At 58.4% G+C, this 15,585-nt stretch overlaps 1 protein-coding gene across 5 annotated transcripts in view; it reads left to right on the forward strand.

Moving 5' to 3' along the window:
- CPSF1 (cleavage and polyadenylation specific factor 1) overlaps nt 1–15,585 on the forward strand; it is a 107,766-nt gene that overhangs the window by 25,238 nt on the left and 66,943 nt on the right. For 3 of the 5 annotated variants that reach the window (XM_072925107.1, XM_072925109.1, XM_072925111.1), the window contains 9 exons: nt 365–504; nt 3,583–3,693; nt 5,601–5,694; nt 6,633–6,720; nt 6,824–6,949; nt 7,316–7,367; nt 8,820–8,914; nt 9,352–9,426; nt 12,326–12,406. In XM_072925107.1, the coding sequence (XP_072781208.1) occupies nt 365–504; nt 3,583–3,693; nt 5,601–5,694; nt 6,633–6,720; nt 6,824–6,949; nt 7,316–7,367; nt 8,820–8,914; nt 9,352–9,426; nt 12,326–12,406 (862 nt within the window). The remainder of the gene's footprint in view (nt 1–364; nt 505–3,582; nt 3,694–5,600; nt 5,695–6,632; nt 6,721–6,823; nt 6,950–7,315; nt 7,368–8,819; nt 8,915–9,351; nt 9,427–12,325; nt 12,407–15,585) is intronic. The other 2 variants (XM_072925108.1, XM_072925110.1) reach the window with 1 other exon arrangement.

Raw genomic sequence — 15,585 nt, forward strand, 5'->3', positions numbered from 1 at the left:
GGGGTCACAGTGACACAGGGACAGGGTGGGGCTGGGTCAGGGGTCAGTCTGTCAGCCCTGGTGACATTAGGGTGTCCCCAAGGGAGTGACAGGGCTGAGGGGTCACGGTGTGTCTGTGACCCCCAGGTGACACGGAGGTGACACCGGTGTCCCCACAGGAGGGTGGCAGTGCGACAGGACACCTGTAGGTGGGGTCAGGCTGTGTCTGTGACCCCCAGGTGACACTGAGGTGGCACTGAGGTGACACCAATGTCCCCACAGGAGGGTGGCAGTGCGACAGGACACCTGTAGGTGGGGTCAGGCTGTGTCTGTGACCCCCAGGTGACACTGAGGTGGCACTGAGGTGACACCGGTGTCCCCACAGGAGGGTGGCAGTGCGACAGGACACCTGCAGCATCGTGGCCATCTCGCTGAACATCCTACAGCGCGTCCACCCGGTCATCTGGTCCCTGAGCTCGCTGCCCTTCGACTGTACCCAGGCACTGCCTGTGCCCAAACCCATCGGTCAGTGACAGTGACACAGTGACAGTGACACAGTGACAGTGACAGTGACAGGGTCCCTGAGCTCGCTGCCCTTCGACTGTACCCAGGCACTGCCTGTGCCCAAACCCATCGGTCAGTGACGGTGACAATGACACAGTGACAGTGACACAGTGACAGTGACAGTGACAGGGTCCCTGAGCTCGCTGCCCTTCGACTGTACCCAGGCACTGCCTGTGCCCAAACCCATCGGTCAGTGACAGTGACAATGACACAGTGACAGTGACACAGTGACAGTGACAGTGACAGGGTCCCTGAGCTCGCTGCCCTTCGACTGTACCCAGGCACTGCCTGTGCCCAAACCCATCGGTCAGTGACGGTGACAATGACACAGTGACAGTGACACAGTGACAGTGACAGTGACAGGGTCCCTGCGCTCGCTGCCCTTCGACTGTACCCAGGCACTGCCTGTGCCCAAACCCATCGGTCAGTGACAGTGACACAGTGACACAGTGACACAGTGACAGTGACAGTGACACAGTGACAGTGACAGTGACACAGTGACAGTGACACAGTGACACAGTGACAGTGACAGTGACACAGTGACACAGTGACACAGTGACAGTGACACAGTGACAGTGACACAGTGACACAGTGACACAGTGACAGTGACACAGTGACAGTGACAGTGACACAGTGACGGTGACACAGTGACACAGTGACACAGTGACACAGTGACACAGTGACACAGTGACAGTGACACAGTGACAGTGACAGTGACACAGTGACAGTGACACAGTGACACAGTGACACAGTGACACAGTGACAGTGACAGTGACACAGTGACACAGTGACAGTGACAGTGACACAGTGACAGTGACACAGTGACACAGTGACACAGTGACACAGTGACAGTGACACAGTGACACAGTGACAGTGACACAGTGACACAGTGACACAGTGACAGTGACACAGTGACAGTGACAGTGACACAGTGACGGTGACACAGTGACACAGTGACACAGTGACACAGTGACACAGTGACACAGTGACAGTGACACAGTGACAGTGACACAGTGACAGTGACACAGTGACAGTGACACAGTGACACAGTGACAGTGACAGTGACACAGTGACAGTGACAGTGACACAGTGACACAGTGACACAGTGACAGTGACACAGTGACAGTGACACAGTGACACAGTGACACAGTGACAGTGACACAGTGACAGTGACAGTGACACAGTGACGGTGACACAGTGACACAGTGACACAGTGACACAGTGACACAGTGACACAGTGACAGTGACACAGTGACAGTGACAGTGACACAGTGACAGTGACACAGTGACACAGTGACACAGTGACACAGTGACACAGTGACACAGTGACACAGTGACAGTGACACAGTGACACAGTGACACAGTGACAGTGACACAGTGACAGTGACAGTGACACAGTGACGGTGACACAGTGACACAGTGACACAGTGACACAGTGACACAGTGACACAGTGACAGTGACACAGTGACAGTGACACAGTGACAGTGACACAGTGACACAGTGACACAGTGACACAGTGACACAGTGACAGGGTCCCTGAGCTCGCTGCCCTTCGACTGTACCCAGGCACTGCCTGTCCCCAAACCCATCGGTCAGTGACACGGTGACATAGTGACAGTGACAGTGACAGTGACAGTGACACAGTGACAGTGACACAGTGACAGTGACACAGTGACACAGTGACACAGTGACACAGTGACACAGTGACAGTGACACAGTGACAGTGACACAGTGACAGTGACACAGTGACACAGTGACACAGTGACACAGTGACAGTGACAGTGACACAGTGATGGTGACACAGTGACACAGTGACACAGTGACACAGTGACAGTGACACAGTGACAGTGACACAGTGACACAGTGACACAGTGACAGTGACACAGTGACACAGTGACACAGTGACACAGTGACAGTGACAGTGACACAGTGACACAGTGACAGTGACACAGTGACACAGTGACAGGGTCCCTGAGCTCGCTGCCCTTCGACTGTACCCAGGCACTGCCTGTCCCCAAACCCATCGGTCAGTGACAGTGACAGTGACAGTGACACAGTGACAGTGACACAGTGACAGTGACACAGTGACAGTGACACAGTGACAGTGACAGTGACACAGTGACACAGTGACACAGTGACACAGTGACACAGTGACAGTGACACAGTGACACAGTGACACAGTGACACAGTGACAGTGACACAGTGACAGTGACAGTGACACAGTGGCACAGTGACACAGTGACACAGTGACAGTGACACAGTGACAGTGACACAGTGACACAGTGACAGTGACACAGTGACAGTGACACAGTGACACAGTGACACAGTGACACAGTGACACAGTGACACAGTGACAGTGACAGTGACACAGTGACAGTGACAGTGACACAGTGACAGTGACACAGTGACAGTGACAGTGACACAGTGACACAGTGACAGTGACACAGTGACAGTGACACAGTGACAGTGACAGGGTCCCTGAGCTCGCTGCCCTTCGACTGTACCCAGGCACTGCCTGTGCCCAAACCCATCGGTCAGTGACAGTGACGGTGACAGAGTGACAGTGACACAGTGACACAGTGACAGTGACACAGTGACACAGTGACAGTGACACAGTGACAATGACACTGACCCTGTCCATGTCCCCATGTCTCAGGGGTTGTGGTGATGGTGACACTGTCCCTCTCCCCCTGTCTCCCTATCCCAGGCGTGTGGTGATGGTGTGGTGATGGTGACACTGATGGTGGCACTGTCCCCATGTCCCAGAAGGAGTGGTGATGGTGTCACTGATGGTGACACTGACAGTGACACTGTCCCTGTCCCCTGTCACAGGAGGAGTGGTGATGGTGTGACAGTGACACTGACTGTGACACTCATGGTGACACTGACACTGTCCCTGTCCCTGTCCCCTGTGGCAGGAGGAGTGGTGATGGTGTGACACTGATGGTGTGACACTGACAGTGACACTGATGGTGTGACACTGACTGTGACACTGATGGTGACACTGACACTGTCCCCGTCCCTGTCCCCTGTCACAGGAGGAGTGGTGATCTTCGCTGTGAACTCGCTGCTGTACCTGAACCAGAGCGTTCCCCCGTACGGAGTGGCGCTCAACAGCCTCACCTGCGGCACCACCGTCTTCCCGCTGCGTAAGGGACATCGCCGGGCCTGCCGCTGTCCCCCTGTCCCTGTCCCTGTCACTGTCACCTTCCCTGTCCCTGTCCCTGTCCCTGTCCCTGTCCCTGTCCCCTGTCCCTGTCCCTGTCACTGTCCCTGTCCCTGTCCCTGTCCCCGTCCCTGTCCCTGTCCCCATCCCCGTCCCTGTCCCTGTCCCTGTCCCTGTCCCTGTCCCTGTCCCTGTCCCCATCCCTGTCCCTGTCCCTGTCCCTGTCCCCATCCCTGTCCCCATCCCCATCCCTGTCCCCATCCCTGTCCCCATCCCTGTCCCCATCCCTGTCCCTGTCCCTGTCCCTGTCCCCATCCCTGTCCCTGTCCCTGTCCCTGTCCCTGTCCCTGTCCCTGTCCCTGTCCCCATCCCTGTCCCCGTCCCTGTCCCCATCCCTGTCCCTGTCCCTGTCCCCATCCCTGTCCCCATCCCTGTCCCTGTCCCTGTCCCTGTCCCTGTCCCTGTCCCCATCCCTGTCCCTGTCCCTGTCCCTGTCCCTGTCCCTGTCCCCATCCCTGTCCCTGTCCCCATCCCTGTCCCCATCCCTGTCCCTGTCCCTGTCCCTGTCCCCATCCCTGTCCCTGTCCCTGTCCCTGTCCCTGTCCCTGACCCCATCCCTGTCCCCATCCCTGTCCCTGTCCCTGTCCCTGACCCCATCCCTGTCCCTGTCCCTGTCCCTGTCCCTGTCCCTGTCCCTGTCCCCATCCCTGTCCCTGTCCCTGTCCCTGTCCCTGTCCCCATCCCTGTCCCTGTCCCCATCCCTGTCCCTGTCCCTGTCCCTGTCCCAGCTGTGACTGTCCCCATCCCTGTCCCTGTCCCTGTCCCTGTCCCCATCCCTGTCCCTGTCCCTGTCCCTGTCCCCATCCCTGTCCCTGTCCCTGTCCCTGTCCCCGTCCCCGTCCCTGTCCCTGTCCCTGTCCCCATCCCTGTCCCTGTCCCCATCCCCGTCCCTGTCCCTGTCCCTGTCCCTGTCCCTGTCCCCATCCCTGTCCCTGTCCCCATCCCTGTCCCTGTCCCTGTCCCTGTCCCCATCCCTGTCCCTGTCCCCATCCCCGTCCCTGTCCCTGTCCCTGTCCCATCCCTGTCCCTGTCCCTGTCCCTGTCCCTGTCCCCATCCCTGTCCCTGTCCCCATCCCTGTCCGTGTCCCCATCCCCGTCCCTGTCCCTGTCCCTGTCCCTGTCCCATCCCTGTCCCTGTCCCTGTCCCTGTCCCTGTCCCTGTCCCTGTCCCTGTCCCCGTCCCCGTCCCTGTCCCTGTCCCTGTCCCCATCCCTGTCCCTGTCCCCATCCCCGTCCCCGTCCCTGTCCCTGTCCCTGTCCCCATCCCTGTCCCTGTCCCCATCCCTGTCCCCATCCCTGTCCCTGTCCCCATCCCTGTCCCCATCCCCATCCCTGTCCCTGTCCCTGTCCCCATCCCTGTCCCTGTCCCTGTCCCATCCCTGTCCCTGTCCCAGCTGTGACTGTCCCTGTCCCTGTCCCCATCCCAGCTGTGACTGTCCCCATCCCTGTCCCCGTCCCTGTCCCTGTCCCCATCCCTGTCCCTGTCCCTGTCCCTGTCCCTGTCCCTGTCCCCTGTCCCTGTCCCCATCCCTGTCCCCATCCCTGTCCCCACCCCAGGTGTGACTGTCCCCATCCCTGTCCCCATCTCAGCTGTGACTGTCCCTGTCCCCATCCCTGTCCCCATCCCTGTCCCTGTCCCCATCCCCATCCCAGCTGTGACCGTCCCTGTCCCCTGTCCCTGTCCCCATCCCTGTCCCCATCCCTGTCCCCATCCCAGCTCTGACTGTCCCTGTCCCTGTCCCCACCCCAGCTGTGACCGTCCCTGTCCCCATCCCTGTCCCCTGTCCCTGTCCCTGTCCCAGCTGTGACTGTCCCCATCCCTGTCCCCAGGTGTCCAGGAGGGCGTGCGCATCACTCTGGACTGTGCCCAGGCCACCTTCATCTCCTATGACAAGATGGTCATCTCACTCAAGGGGGGAGAGATGTGAGTCTGGGGGGGGTCCCCAAAGATTTTGGGGTGTCCCCAAGGCTTTGGGGGTGTCCCCAAGGGTTTGTGGGTGTCCCCAAGGATTTGGGGTGTCCCCTGTCCCCCCCTGAAGTGCCACCCCCTGTCCCAGCCGTGTCCTGGAGCTGGTTGGGGACAGGACAAGCTCTGTCCCCTCCTTCCCCTGGGACAAGGGGGGATCTGTGGGGGTCTTGGGGTCATCTCCAGGGGTTTTGGGGGGTCCTGGGGATGTCCCCAAGGATTTGGGGTGTCCCCAAGGACTTTGGGGTGTCCCCAAGGGTTTGGGGTGTCCCCTGTCCCCCCCTGAGCTGTCCCCTCCCTGTCCCAGCTACGTGCTGACGCTGATCACGGATGGGATGAGCTCCATCCCTGGTTTCTCTGGGGGTGTCCCCAAATATTTGGGGGTGTCCCCAAGCGATTTGGGGTGTCCCCAAGGGTTTGGGGGTGTCCCCAAGGACTTTGGGGTGTCCCCAAGGGTTTGGGGTGTCCCCTGTCCCCCCCTGAGCTGTCCCCTCCCTGTCCCAGCTGTCCCAACACTGATCACTAATGGGATGCGCTCCGTCCATGGGACAAGGGGGGGTTCCTGGTTTCTCTGGGGGTGTCCCCAAATATTTGGGGGTGTCCCCAAGGGGTTTGGGGGTGTCCCCAAGGACATTGGGTTGTCCCCAAGGGTTTGGGGTGTCCCCTGTCCCCCCCTGAGCTGTCCCCTCACTGTCCCAGCTACGTGCTGACGCTGATCACGGATGGGATGAGCTCCATCCCTGAGACAAGGAGGGGGGTCCCTGATTTTTCTGGGGGTGTCCCCAAGGGTTTGGGTGTGTCCCCAAGGGTTTGGGGTGTCCCCAAGGTTTTGTCGGTGTCCCCAAGGGTTTGGGGTGTCCCCTGTCCCCCCCTGAGCTGTCCCCTCCCCGTCCCAGCTACGTGCTGACGCTGATCACGGACGGGATGCGCTCCGTGCGCTCCTTCCACTTCGACAAAGCGGCCGCCTCCGTCCTCACCACCTGTGTAAGCACCTGGGGACACCTGGGCACACCTGGGCACACACCTGGGCACACCTGGGCACACCTGGGCACACCTGGGGACGCTCAGGGCACACCTGTGTCCCCAGATGGTCCCTCTGGAGCCGGGGTACCTGTTCCTGGGGTCCCGCCTGGGCAACTCCCTCCTGCTCAGGTACACGGAGAAGCTGCAGGAGCCCCCGGCCGGGGCGGGCAAGGAGGGGCCTGAGAGACAGGTGAGACCCCAAAATGCACCCCAAAATTCACCTGGGCACCCCAAACTTCACCTGGGCACCCCAAAATCCACCTGGGCACCCCAAACTTCACCTGGGGATCCCCAAAATCCCTCCCAAAGAGCCCCAAATCCTCCCTGGGATCTCAAATCCCCATCCCAGAGCCCCCGGCCGGGGCGGGCAGGGAGGGGCCTGAGAGACAGGTGAGACCCCAAAATTCACCCCAAAATTTACCTGGGTACCCCAAAACTCACCTGGGCACCCCAAAACTCACCTGGGCACCCCAAAACTCACCTGGGTACCCCCAATCCCTCCCAAAGAACCCCAAATCCCTCAGGGGACCCCAAACCTGTCCCTGCCCTCCCCCAGGAGGAGCCCCCGGTGAAGAAGAAACGCTCGGAGCCATCGGGGCCATGGGCAGGTGGGGACACACCTGGGGACATCTGGGGACACATCTGGGGACACCTGGGGACATCTGGGGACACCTGGGGACATCTGGGGACACATCTGGGGACATCTGGGGACACCTGGGGACACCTGGGGACATCTGGGGACACCTGGGGACACCCGGGGACATCTGGGGACATCTGGGACATACCTGGGGACATCTCGGGACACCTGAGGACACCTGGGGACATCTGGGGACACCTGGGGACACCTGGGGACACCTGGGGACATCTGGGACACACCTAGGACACACCTGGGGACAACTGAGACACACCCGGGGACATCTGGGGACACCTGGGACACACCTGGGGACATCTGGGACACACCTGGGGACATCAGGGGACGTCTGGGACACACCTGGGGACACCTGGGGACACACCTGGGGACATTTGGGGACACCTGGGACACACCTGGGGACACGTGGGACACATGGGGACACCTGGGGACATACCTGGGACATCTGGGGACACCTGGGGACATCTGGGGACACACCTGGGGACACCTGGGGGCATCTGGGGACACACCTGGGACTCCTGGGACACACTTGGGGGACACTGGGGACACCTGGGGACATCTGGGGACCCCTGGGGACACACCTGGGGGACACCTGGGGACACCTGGGGGGACCTGGGACACACCTGGGGACACCTGGGGGACATTGGGGACACCTGGGGACTCCTGGGACACACCTGGGGACATCTGGGGACATCTGGGGACACCTGGGGACACCTGGAGGACACCTGGGGACACCTGGGAGGGTGGTGAGGTGACAGTGGGGGACAGGGGGGTGACACATGGGTGGCAGTAGGTGACACAGGTGACACAGGGGATGGCAGCGGGTGACACAGGTGACACAGGTGACACAGGGGATGGCAGTGGGTGACACAGGTGACAGTGGGTGACACAGGTGACACAGGGGATGGCAGCAGGTGGCACAGGTGACAGAGGGGATGGCAGCGGGTGACACAGGTGACACAGGTGACACAGGGGATGGCAGTGGGTGACACAGGTGACAGTGGGTGACACAGGTGACACAGGGGATGGCAGCAGGTGGCACAGGTGACAGAGGGGATGGCAGCGGGTGACACAGGGGATGGTAGCGGGTGACACAGGTGACACAGGTGACAGTGGGTGACACAGGTGACACAGGGGATAGCAGCGGGTGACACAGGGGATGGCAGTAGGTGACAGTGGGTGACACAGGTGACACAGGGGATGGCAGTGGGTGACAGATGACACAGGTGACACAGGTGACACGGGGGATGGCAGCGGGTGACACAGGTGACAGTGGGTGACACAGGTGACACAGGGGATGGCAGTGGGTGACACAGGTGACATGGGGGATGGCAGCAGGTGACACAGGTGACACGGGGGATGGCAGTGGGTGACACAGGTGACACAGGTGACACAGGTGTGTCCGTGGCAGGGGGGAAGCCGCAGGCACAGGACGAGGTGGACGAGATCGAGGTGTACGGCAGCGAGGCGGCCTCGGGGACACAGCTGGCCACCTACTCCTTCGAGGTACTGTCACCTGTGTCACCTGTGTGTCACCTGTGTCACCTCTGTGTCACCCCCCTGTCACCTGTGTGTCACCTGTGTCACCTCTGTGTCACCTGTGTGTCATCTGTGTGTCACCTCTGTCACCTCCCTGTCACCCCATCCTGGCCACCTACTCCTTCGAGGTACTGTCACCTCTGTCACCTGTGTGTCACCTGTGTGTCACCTGTGTCACCTGTCTCACCTGTGTCACCTGTGTCACCTGTCTCACCTGTGTGTCACCTCCCTGTCACCTGTGTCACCTCTGTCACCTCCCTGTCACCTGTGTCACCTCTGTCACCTCCCTGTCACCTGTGTGTCACCTCCCTGTCACCTGTGTCACCTCTGTCACCTGTGTGTCCCCTGTGTGTCACCTGTGTGTCCCCTGTGTGTCACCTGTGCCACCGGTGTCCCCGTGCCAGGTGTGTGACAGCATCCTCAACATCGGGCCCTGCGCCAACGCCGCCATGGGGGAGCCGGCCTTCCTGTCCGAGGAGGTGAGACCCCAAAAACCCCCAAATTTACCCCAAAATCCACCCCAAATCCACCCCAAACCCACCCCAAACTCGGCCTTCCTGTCCGAGGAGGTGAGACCCCAAAAACCCCAAAATCAACCCCAAAATATACCCCAAAATCCACCCCAAAATCCACCCCAAACCCAGCCTTCCTGTCCGAGGAGGTGAGACCCCAAAAACCCCAAAATTTACCCCAAAATCCACCCCAAATCCACCCCAAACCCGCCCCAAAACCCACCCCAAACCCGGCCTTCCTGTCCGAGGAGGTGAGACCCCAAAAACCCCAAAATTTACCCCAAAATCCACCCCAAACCCACCCCAAACCCGGCCTTCCTGTCCGAGGAGGTGAGACCCCAAAAACCCCAAAATTTACCCCAAAATCCACCCCAAACCCACCCCAAACCCGGCCTTCCTGTCCGAGGAGGTGAGACCCCAAAAACCCCAAAATTTACCCCAAAATCCACCCCAAACCCACCCCAAAACCCACCCCAAACTCGGCCTTCCTGTCCGAGGAGGTGAGACCCCAAAAACCCCAAAATTTACCCCAAAACCCACCCCAAACCCACCCCAAACCCACCCCAAACTCGGCCTTCCTCTCCGAGGAGGTGAGACCCCAAAAACCCCAAAATTTACCCCAAAATCCACCCCAAACCCACCCCAAAACCCACCCCAAACCCACCCCAAACCCGGCCTTCCTGTCCGAGGAGGTGAGACCCCAAAAACCCCAAAATTTACCCCAAAATCCACCCCAAACCCACCCCAAAACCCACCCCAAACCCGGCCTTCCTGTCCGAGGAGGTGAGACCCCAAAATGTACCCCAAAATGTACCCCAAAATCCACCCCAAACCCGGCCTTCCTGTCCGAGGAGGTGAGACCCCAAAAACCCCAAAATCTATCCCAAAATGTACCCCAAAATTTACCCCAAACCCAGCCCAAACCCGGCCTTCCTGTCTGAGGAGGTGAGACCCCAAAAACCCCAAAATTTACCCCAAAATCCACCCCAAACCTGGCCTTCCTGTCTGAGGAGGTGAGACCCCAAAAACCCCCAAATTTACCCCAAAATCCACCCCAAACCCAGCCCAAACCCACCCCAAACCCGGCCTTCCTGTCCGAGGAGGTGAGACCCCAAAAACCCCAAAATTTACCCCAAAATTTACCCCAAAATCCACCCCAAACCCGCCCCAAACCCGCCCCAAACCCGGCCTTCCTGTCCGAGGAGGTGAGACCCCAAAAACCCCAAAATCCACCCCAAAATCCACCCCAAACCCACCCCAAACCCGGCCTTCCTGTCCGAGGAGGTGAGACCCCAAAATGTGCCCAAAACCCCCGAAATATACCCCAAAATCCACCCCAAACCCGCCCCAAATCCACCCCAAACCCACCCCAAACCCGGCCTTGCTGTCCGAGGAGGTGAGACCCCAAAATGTGCCCAAAAACCCCCAAAATTTACCCCAAAATCCACCCCAAACCCACCCCAAACCCACCCCAAATCCGGCCTTCCTGTCCGAGGAGGTGAGACCCCAAAAACCCCAAAATCCACCCCAAACCCACCCCAAACCCAGCCCAAACCCGGCCTTCCTGTCTGAGGAGGTGAGACCCCAAAAACCCCAAAATTTACCCCAAAATGTACCCCAAACCCACCCCAAACCCGCCCCAAACCCGGCCTTCCTGTCCGAGGAGGTGAGACCCCAAAATGTGCCCAAAAACCCCAAAATTTACCCCAAAATCCACCCCAAAATCCACCCCAAACCCGGCCCAAACCCGGCCTTCCTGTCTGAGGAGGTGAGACCCCAAAATGTACCTCAAAATGTACCCAAAAACCCCAAAATGTACCCCAAAATCCACCCCAAACCCACCCCAAACCCACCACCAGATGACCCCAAATAACCCCAAATCCTGACCCCAAACAGGCCCCAAATTACCCCAAATCTGACCCCAAATCCTGACCCCAAACAGGCCCCAAATGACCCCAAATCCTGACCCCAAACTGACCCCAAATCTGACCCCAAACTGACCCCAAATGACCCCAAATCTGACCCCAAACTGGCCCCAAATAACCCCAAATCCTGACCCCAAACTGACCCCAAATGACCCCAAATCTGACCCCAAACTGACCCCAAATAACCCCAAATCCTGACCCCAAACAGGCCCAAAATAACCCCAAATCCTGACCCCAAACAGGCCCCAAATGACCCCAAATCCTGACCCCAAACTGACCCCAAATAACCCCAAATCTGACCCCAAACTGACCCCAAATGACCCCAAATCTGACCCTAAATCCTGACCCCAAACAGGCCCCAAATAACCCCAAATACTGACCCCAAACTGGCCCCAAATGACCCCAAATACTGACCCCAAATTGGCCCCAAATGACCCCAAATCCTGACCCCAAACAGGGCCCAAATAACCCCAAATCCTGACCCCAAACTGACCCCAAATAACCCCAAATCTGACCCCAAACAGGCCCCCAATTGTCCCCAAATCCTGACCCCAAACTGACCCCAAATAACCCCAAATCCTGACCCCAAACTGGCCCCAAATGACCCCAAATCCTGACCCCAAACTGGCCCAAAATAATCCCAAATCCTGACCCCAAACTGGCCCCAAATGACCCCAAATCTGACCCTAAATCCTGACCCCAAACAGGCCCCAAATAACCCCAAATACTGACCCCAAACTGACCCCAAATAACCCCAAATACTGACCCCAAACAGGCCCCAAATAACCCCAAATCCTGACCCCAAACAGGCCCCAAATAACCCCAAATCCTGACCCTAAAGCTGACCCCACACCTGACCCCAAATAACCCCAAATACTGACCCCAAATAACCCCAAATGACCCCACACCTGACCCCACACCTGACCCCGCTGTCTCCACAGTTCCAGAACAGCCCCGAACCCGACCTGGAGATCGTCCTGTGCTCGGGGTACGGCAAGAACGGGGCACTGACCGTGCTGCAGGTACCCCAAAAACCCCAAAAACACCCCAAAAACATCCCTGAACCCCAAACCCTCCCTGTGCTCGGGGTACGGCAAGAACGGGGCGCTGACCGTGCTGCAGGTACCCCAAAAACCCCAAAAACCCCCCAAAAACATCCCAAAAAAACCCCAAAAACCACCCCAAAAACCACCCCAAAAACACCCCAAAACCACCCCAAAAACCCCAAAAACCACCCCACAAACATCCCAAAAACCCCAAAAACACCCCAAAAACATCCCTGAACCCCAAACCCTCCCTGTGCTCGGGGTACGGCAAGAACGGGGCGCTGACCGTGCTGCAGGTACCCCAAAAACCCCAAAAACCACCCCAAAAACATCCCAAAAACACCCCAAAAACCACCCCCAAAAACCACCCCAAAAACACCCCAAAAACATCCCAAAACCACCCCAAAACCACCCCAAAAACATCCCAAAAACACCCCAAAAACACCCCAAAAACCCCAAAACCACCCCAAAAACACCCCAAAAACATCCCAAAAACATCCCTGAACCCCAAACTCACCCCAAAAACCCCCCAAAAACATCCCAAAAGCACCCCAAAAACCCCCAAAAACACCCCAAAAACACCCAATAACCCCAAAAACCCCAAAAACCACCCCAAAAACACCCCAAAAACCACCCCCAAAAAACCACCCCAAAACCACCCCAAAAACATCCCTGGGACCCCACAAACCCCAAGCCCCTCCCTGAACCCCAAAACCCCAAACCCGACCCCCAAAACCCCAAACCCGAACCCCAAAACCCCAAACCCGAACCCCAAAACCCCAAACCCCAAACCCCAAACCCGAACCCCAAAACCCCAAACCCCAAAACCCCAAACCCGAACCCCAAACCTGAACCCCAAACCCCAAACCCGAACCCCAAAACCCCAAACCCAGAACCCCAAAACCCCAAACCCGAACCCAAAAACCCCAAACCCCAAAAACCCCAAACCTGAACCCCAAAACCCCAAAACCCCAAAACCCGAACCCCAAAACCCCAAACCCGAACCCCAAAACCCCAAACCCGAACCCCAAAACCCCAAACCCCCAAACCCGAACCCCAAACCCGAACCCCAAAACCCCAAAACCCCAAACCCGAACCCCAAACCCGAACCCCAAAACCCCAAACCCGAACCCCAAAACCCCAAACCCGAACCCCAAACCCCAAACCCGAACCCCAAAACCCCAAACCCTGAACCCCAAAACCCCAAACCCCAAACCCGAACCCCAAAACCCCAAACCCGAACCCCCAAACCCCAAAACCCGAACCCCAAAACCCCAAACCCGAACCCCAAAACCCCAAAACCCGAACCCCAAAACCCCAAACCCCAAACCCAAACCCCAAAACCCCCAAACCCGAACCCCAAAACCCCAAACCCCCAAACCCGAACCCCAAACCCCCAAACCCAGAACCCCAAAACCCCCAACCCGAACCCCAAAACTCCAAACCCCAAACCTGAACCCCAAACCACAAAACCCCAAAACCCAAACCCCAAACCCCCAAACCCGAACCCCAAAACCCCAAACCCGAACCCCAAAACCCCAAACCCGAACCCCAAAACCCCAAAACCCCAAAACCCCAAAACCCCAAACCCCAAAACCCCAAACCCCAAACCCCAAAACCCCAAACCCCAAACCCGAACCCCAAAACCCCAAACCCGAACCCCAAAACCCCAAAACCCCGAACCCCAAAACCCCAAACCCGAACCCCAAAACCCCAAAACCCCAAACCCGAACCCCAAAACCCCAAACCCAAACCCCAAAACCCCAACCCCAAACCCCAAACCCCAAACCCGAACCCCAAAACCCCAAACCCCAAACCCGAACCCCCAAACCCCAAACCCGAACCCCAAACCCCAAACCCCAAACCCGAACCCCAAAACCCCAAAACCCGAACCCCAAAACCCCAAAACCCCAAAACCCCAAAACCCCAAACCCGAACCCCAAAACCCCAAACCCGAACCCCAAAACCCCAAACCAGAACCCCAAACCCCAAACCCCAAAACCCCAAACCCGAACCCCAAAACCCCAAACCCGAACCCCAAAACCCCAAACCCGAACCCCAAAACCCCAAACCCGAACCCCAAACCCCAAACCCCAAAACCCCAAACCCGAACCCCAAAACCCCAAACCCAAACCCCAAAACCCCAAACCAGAACCCCAAAACCCCAAACTGGAACCCCAAAACCTCCAATTCCCTGTGGACCCCACAAACCCCAAATCCCCCCTGAACCCCAAAACCCCCAACCCGAACCCCAAAACCCCCAACCCCAAAACCCCAAACCTGAACCCCAAACCCCAAAACCCCAAAACCCGAACCCCAAAACCCCAAACCCCAAACCTGAACCCCAAAACCCCAAACCCCCAAACCTGAACCCCAAAACCCCCAACCCGAACCCCAAAACCCCAAAACCCCAAACCCCAAACCCGAACCCCAAAACCCCAAACCCCAAAACCCCAAACCCGAACCCCAAAACCCCAAAACCCCAAACCCGAACCCCAAAACCCCAAACCCCCAAACCTGAACCCCAAAACCCCCAACCCGAACCCCAAAACCCCAAACCCGAACCCCAAAACCTCCAATTCGCTGTGGACCCCACAAACCCCAAATCCCTCCTGGCCCCCCCAAAAACCCAAACCCAAACCCCAAAACCCCAAACACCCCCTGAACCCCAAAACCCCAAATTCCCCCCAAATCTCAAAACCCCAAATCCCCCCTGAACCCCAAAACTCCAAATTTCCCCCGAATCCCAAAAACCCCAAATTCCCTGAACCCCAAACCCCAAACCCCCAAACCCGAACCCCAAAACCCCAAACCCGAACCCCAAAACCCCAAACCCGAACCCCAAAACCCCAAACCCGAACCCCAAATCCCCAAACCCGAACCCCAAAACCCCAAACCCGAACCCCAAAACCCCGAACCCCACAACCCCAAAACCCCAAACCCAAACCCCAAAACTCCAAACCTGAACCCCAAAACCCCAAACCCGAACCCCAAACCCCAAACCCCCAAACCCGAACCCCAAAACCCCAAACCCCCAAACCTGAACCCCAAAACCCCAAATCCCCCCGCACCGCCCATTCCCCCCGCGGGAGGTTCCCGGGGGGCCGATCCCGGTGCCAGAGCAGGGCTGGGGTGAACCAGGGTGACCCCAAAGT

This window comes from Taeniopygia guttata, chromosome 2 (genome assembly GCF_048771995.1).
Source record: "Taeniopygia guttata chromosome 2, bTaeGut7.mat, whole genome shotgun sequence".
In the NCBI taxonomy this organism is placed as follows: domain Eukaryota; kingdom Metazoa; phylum Chordata; class Aves; order Passeriformes; family Estrildidae; genus Taeniopygia; species Taeniopygia guttata.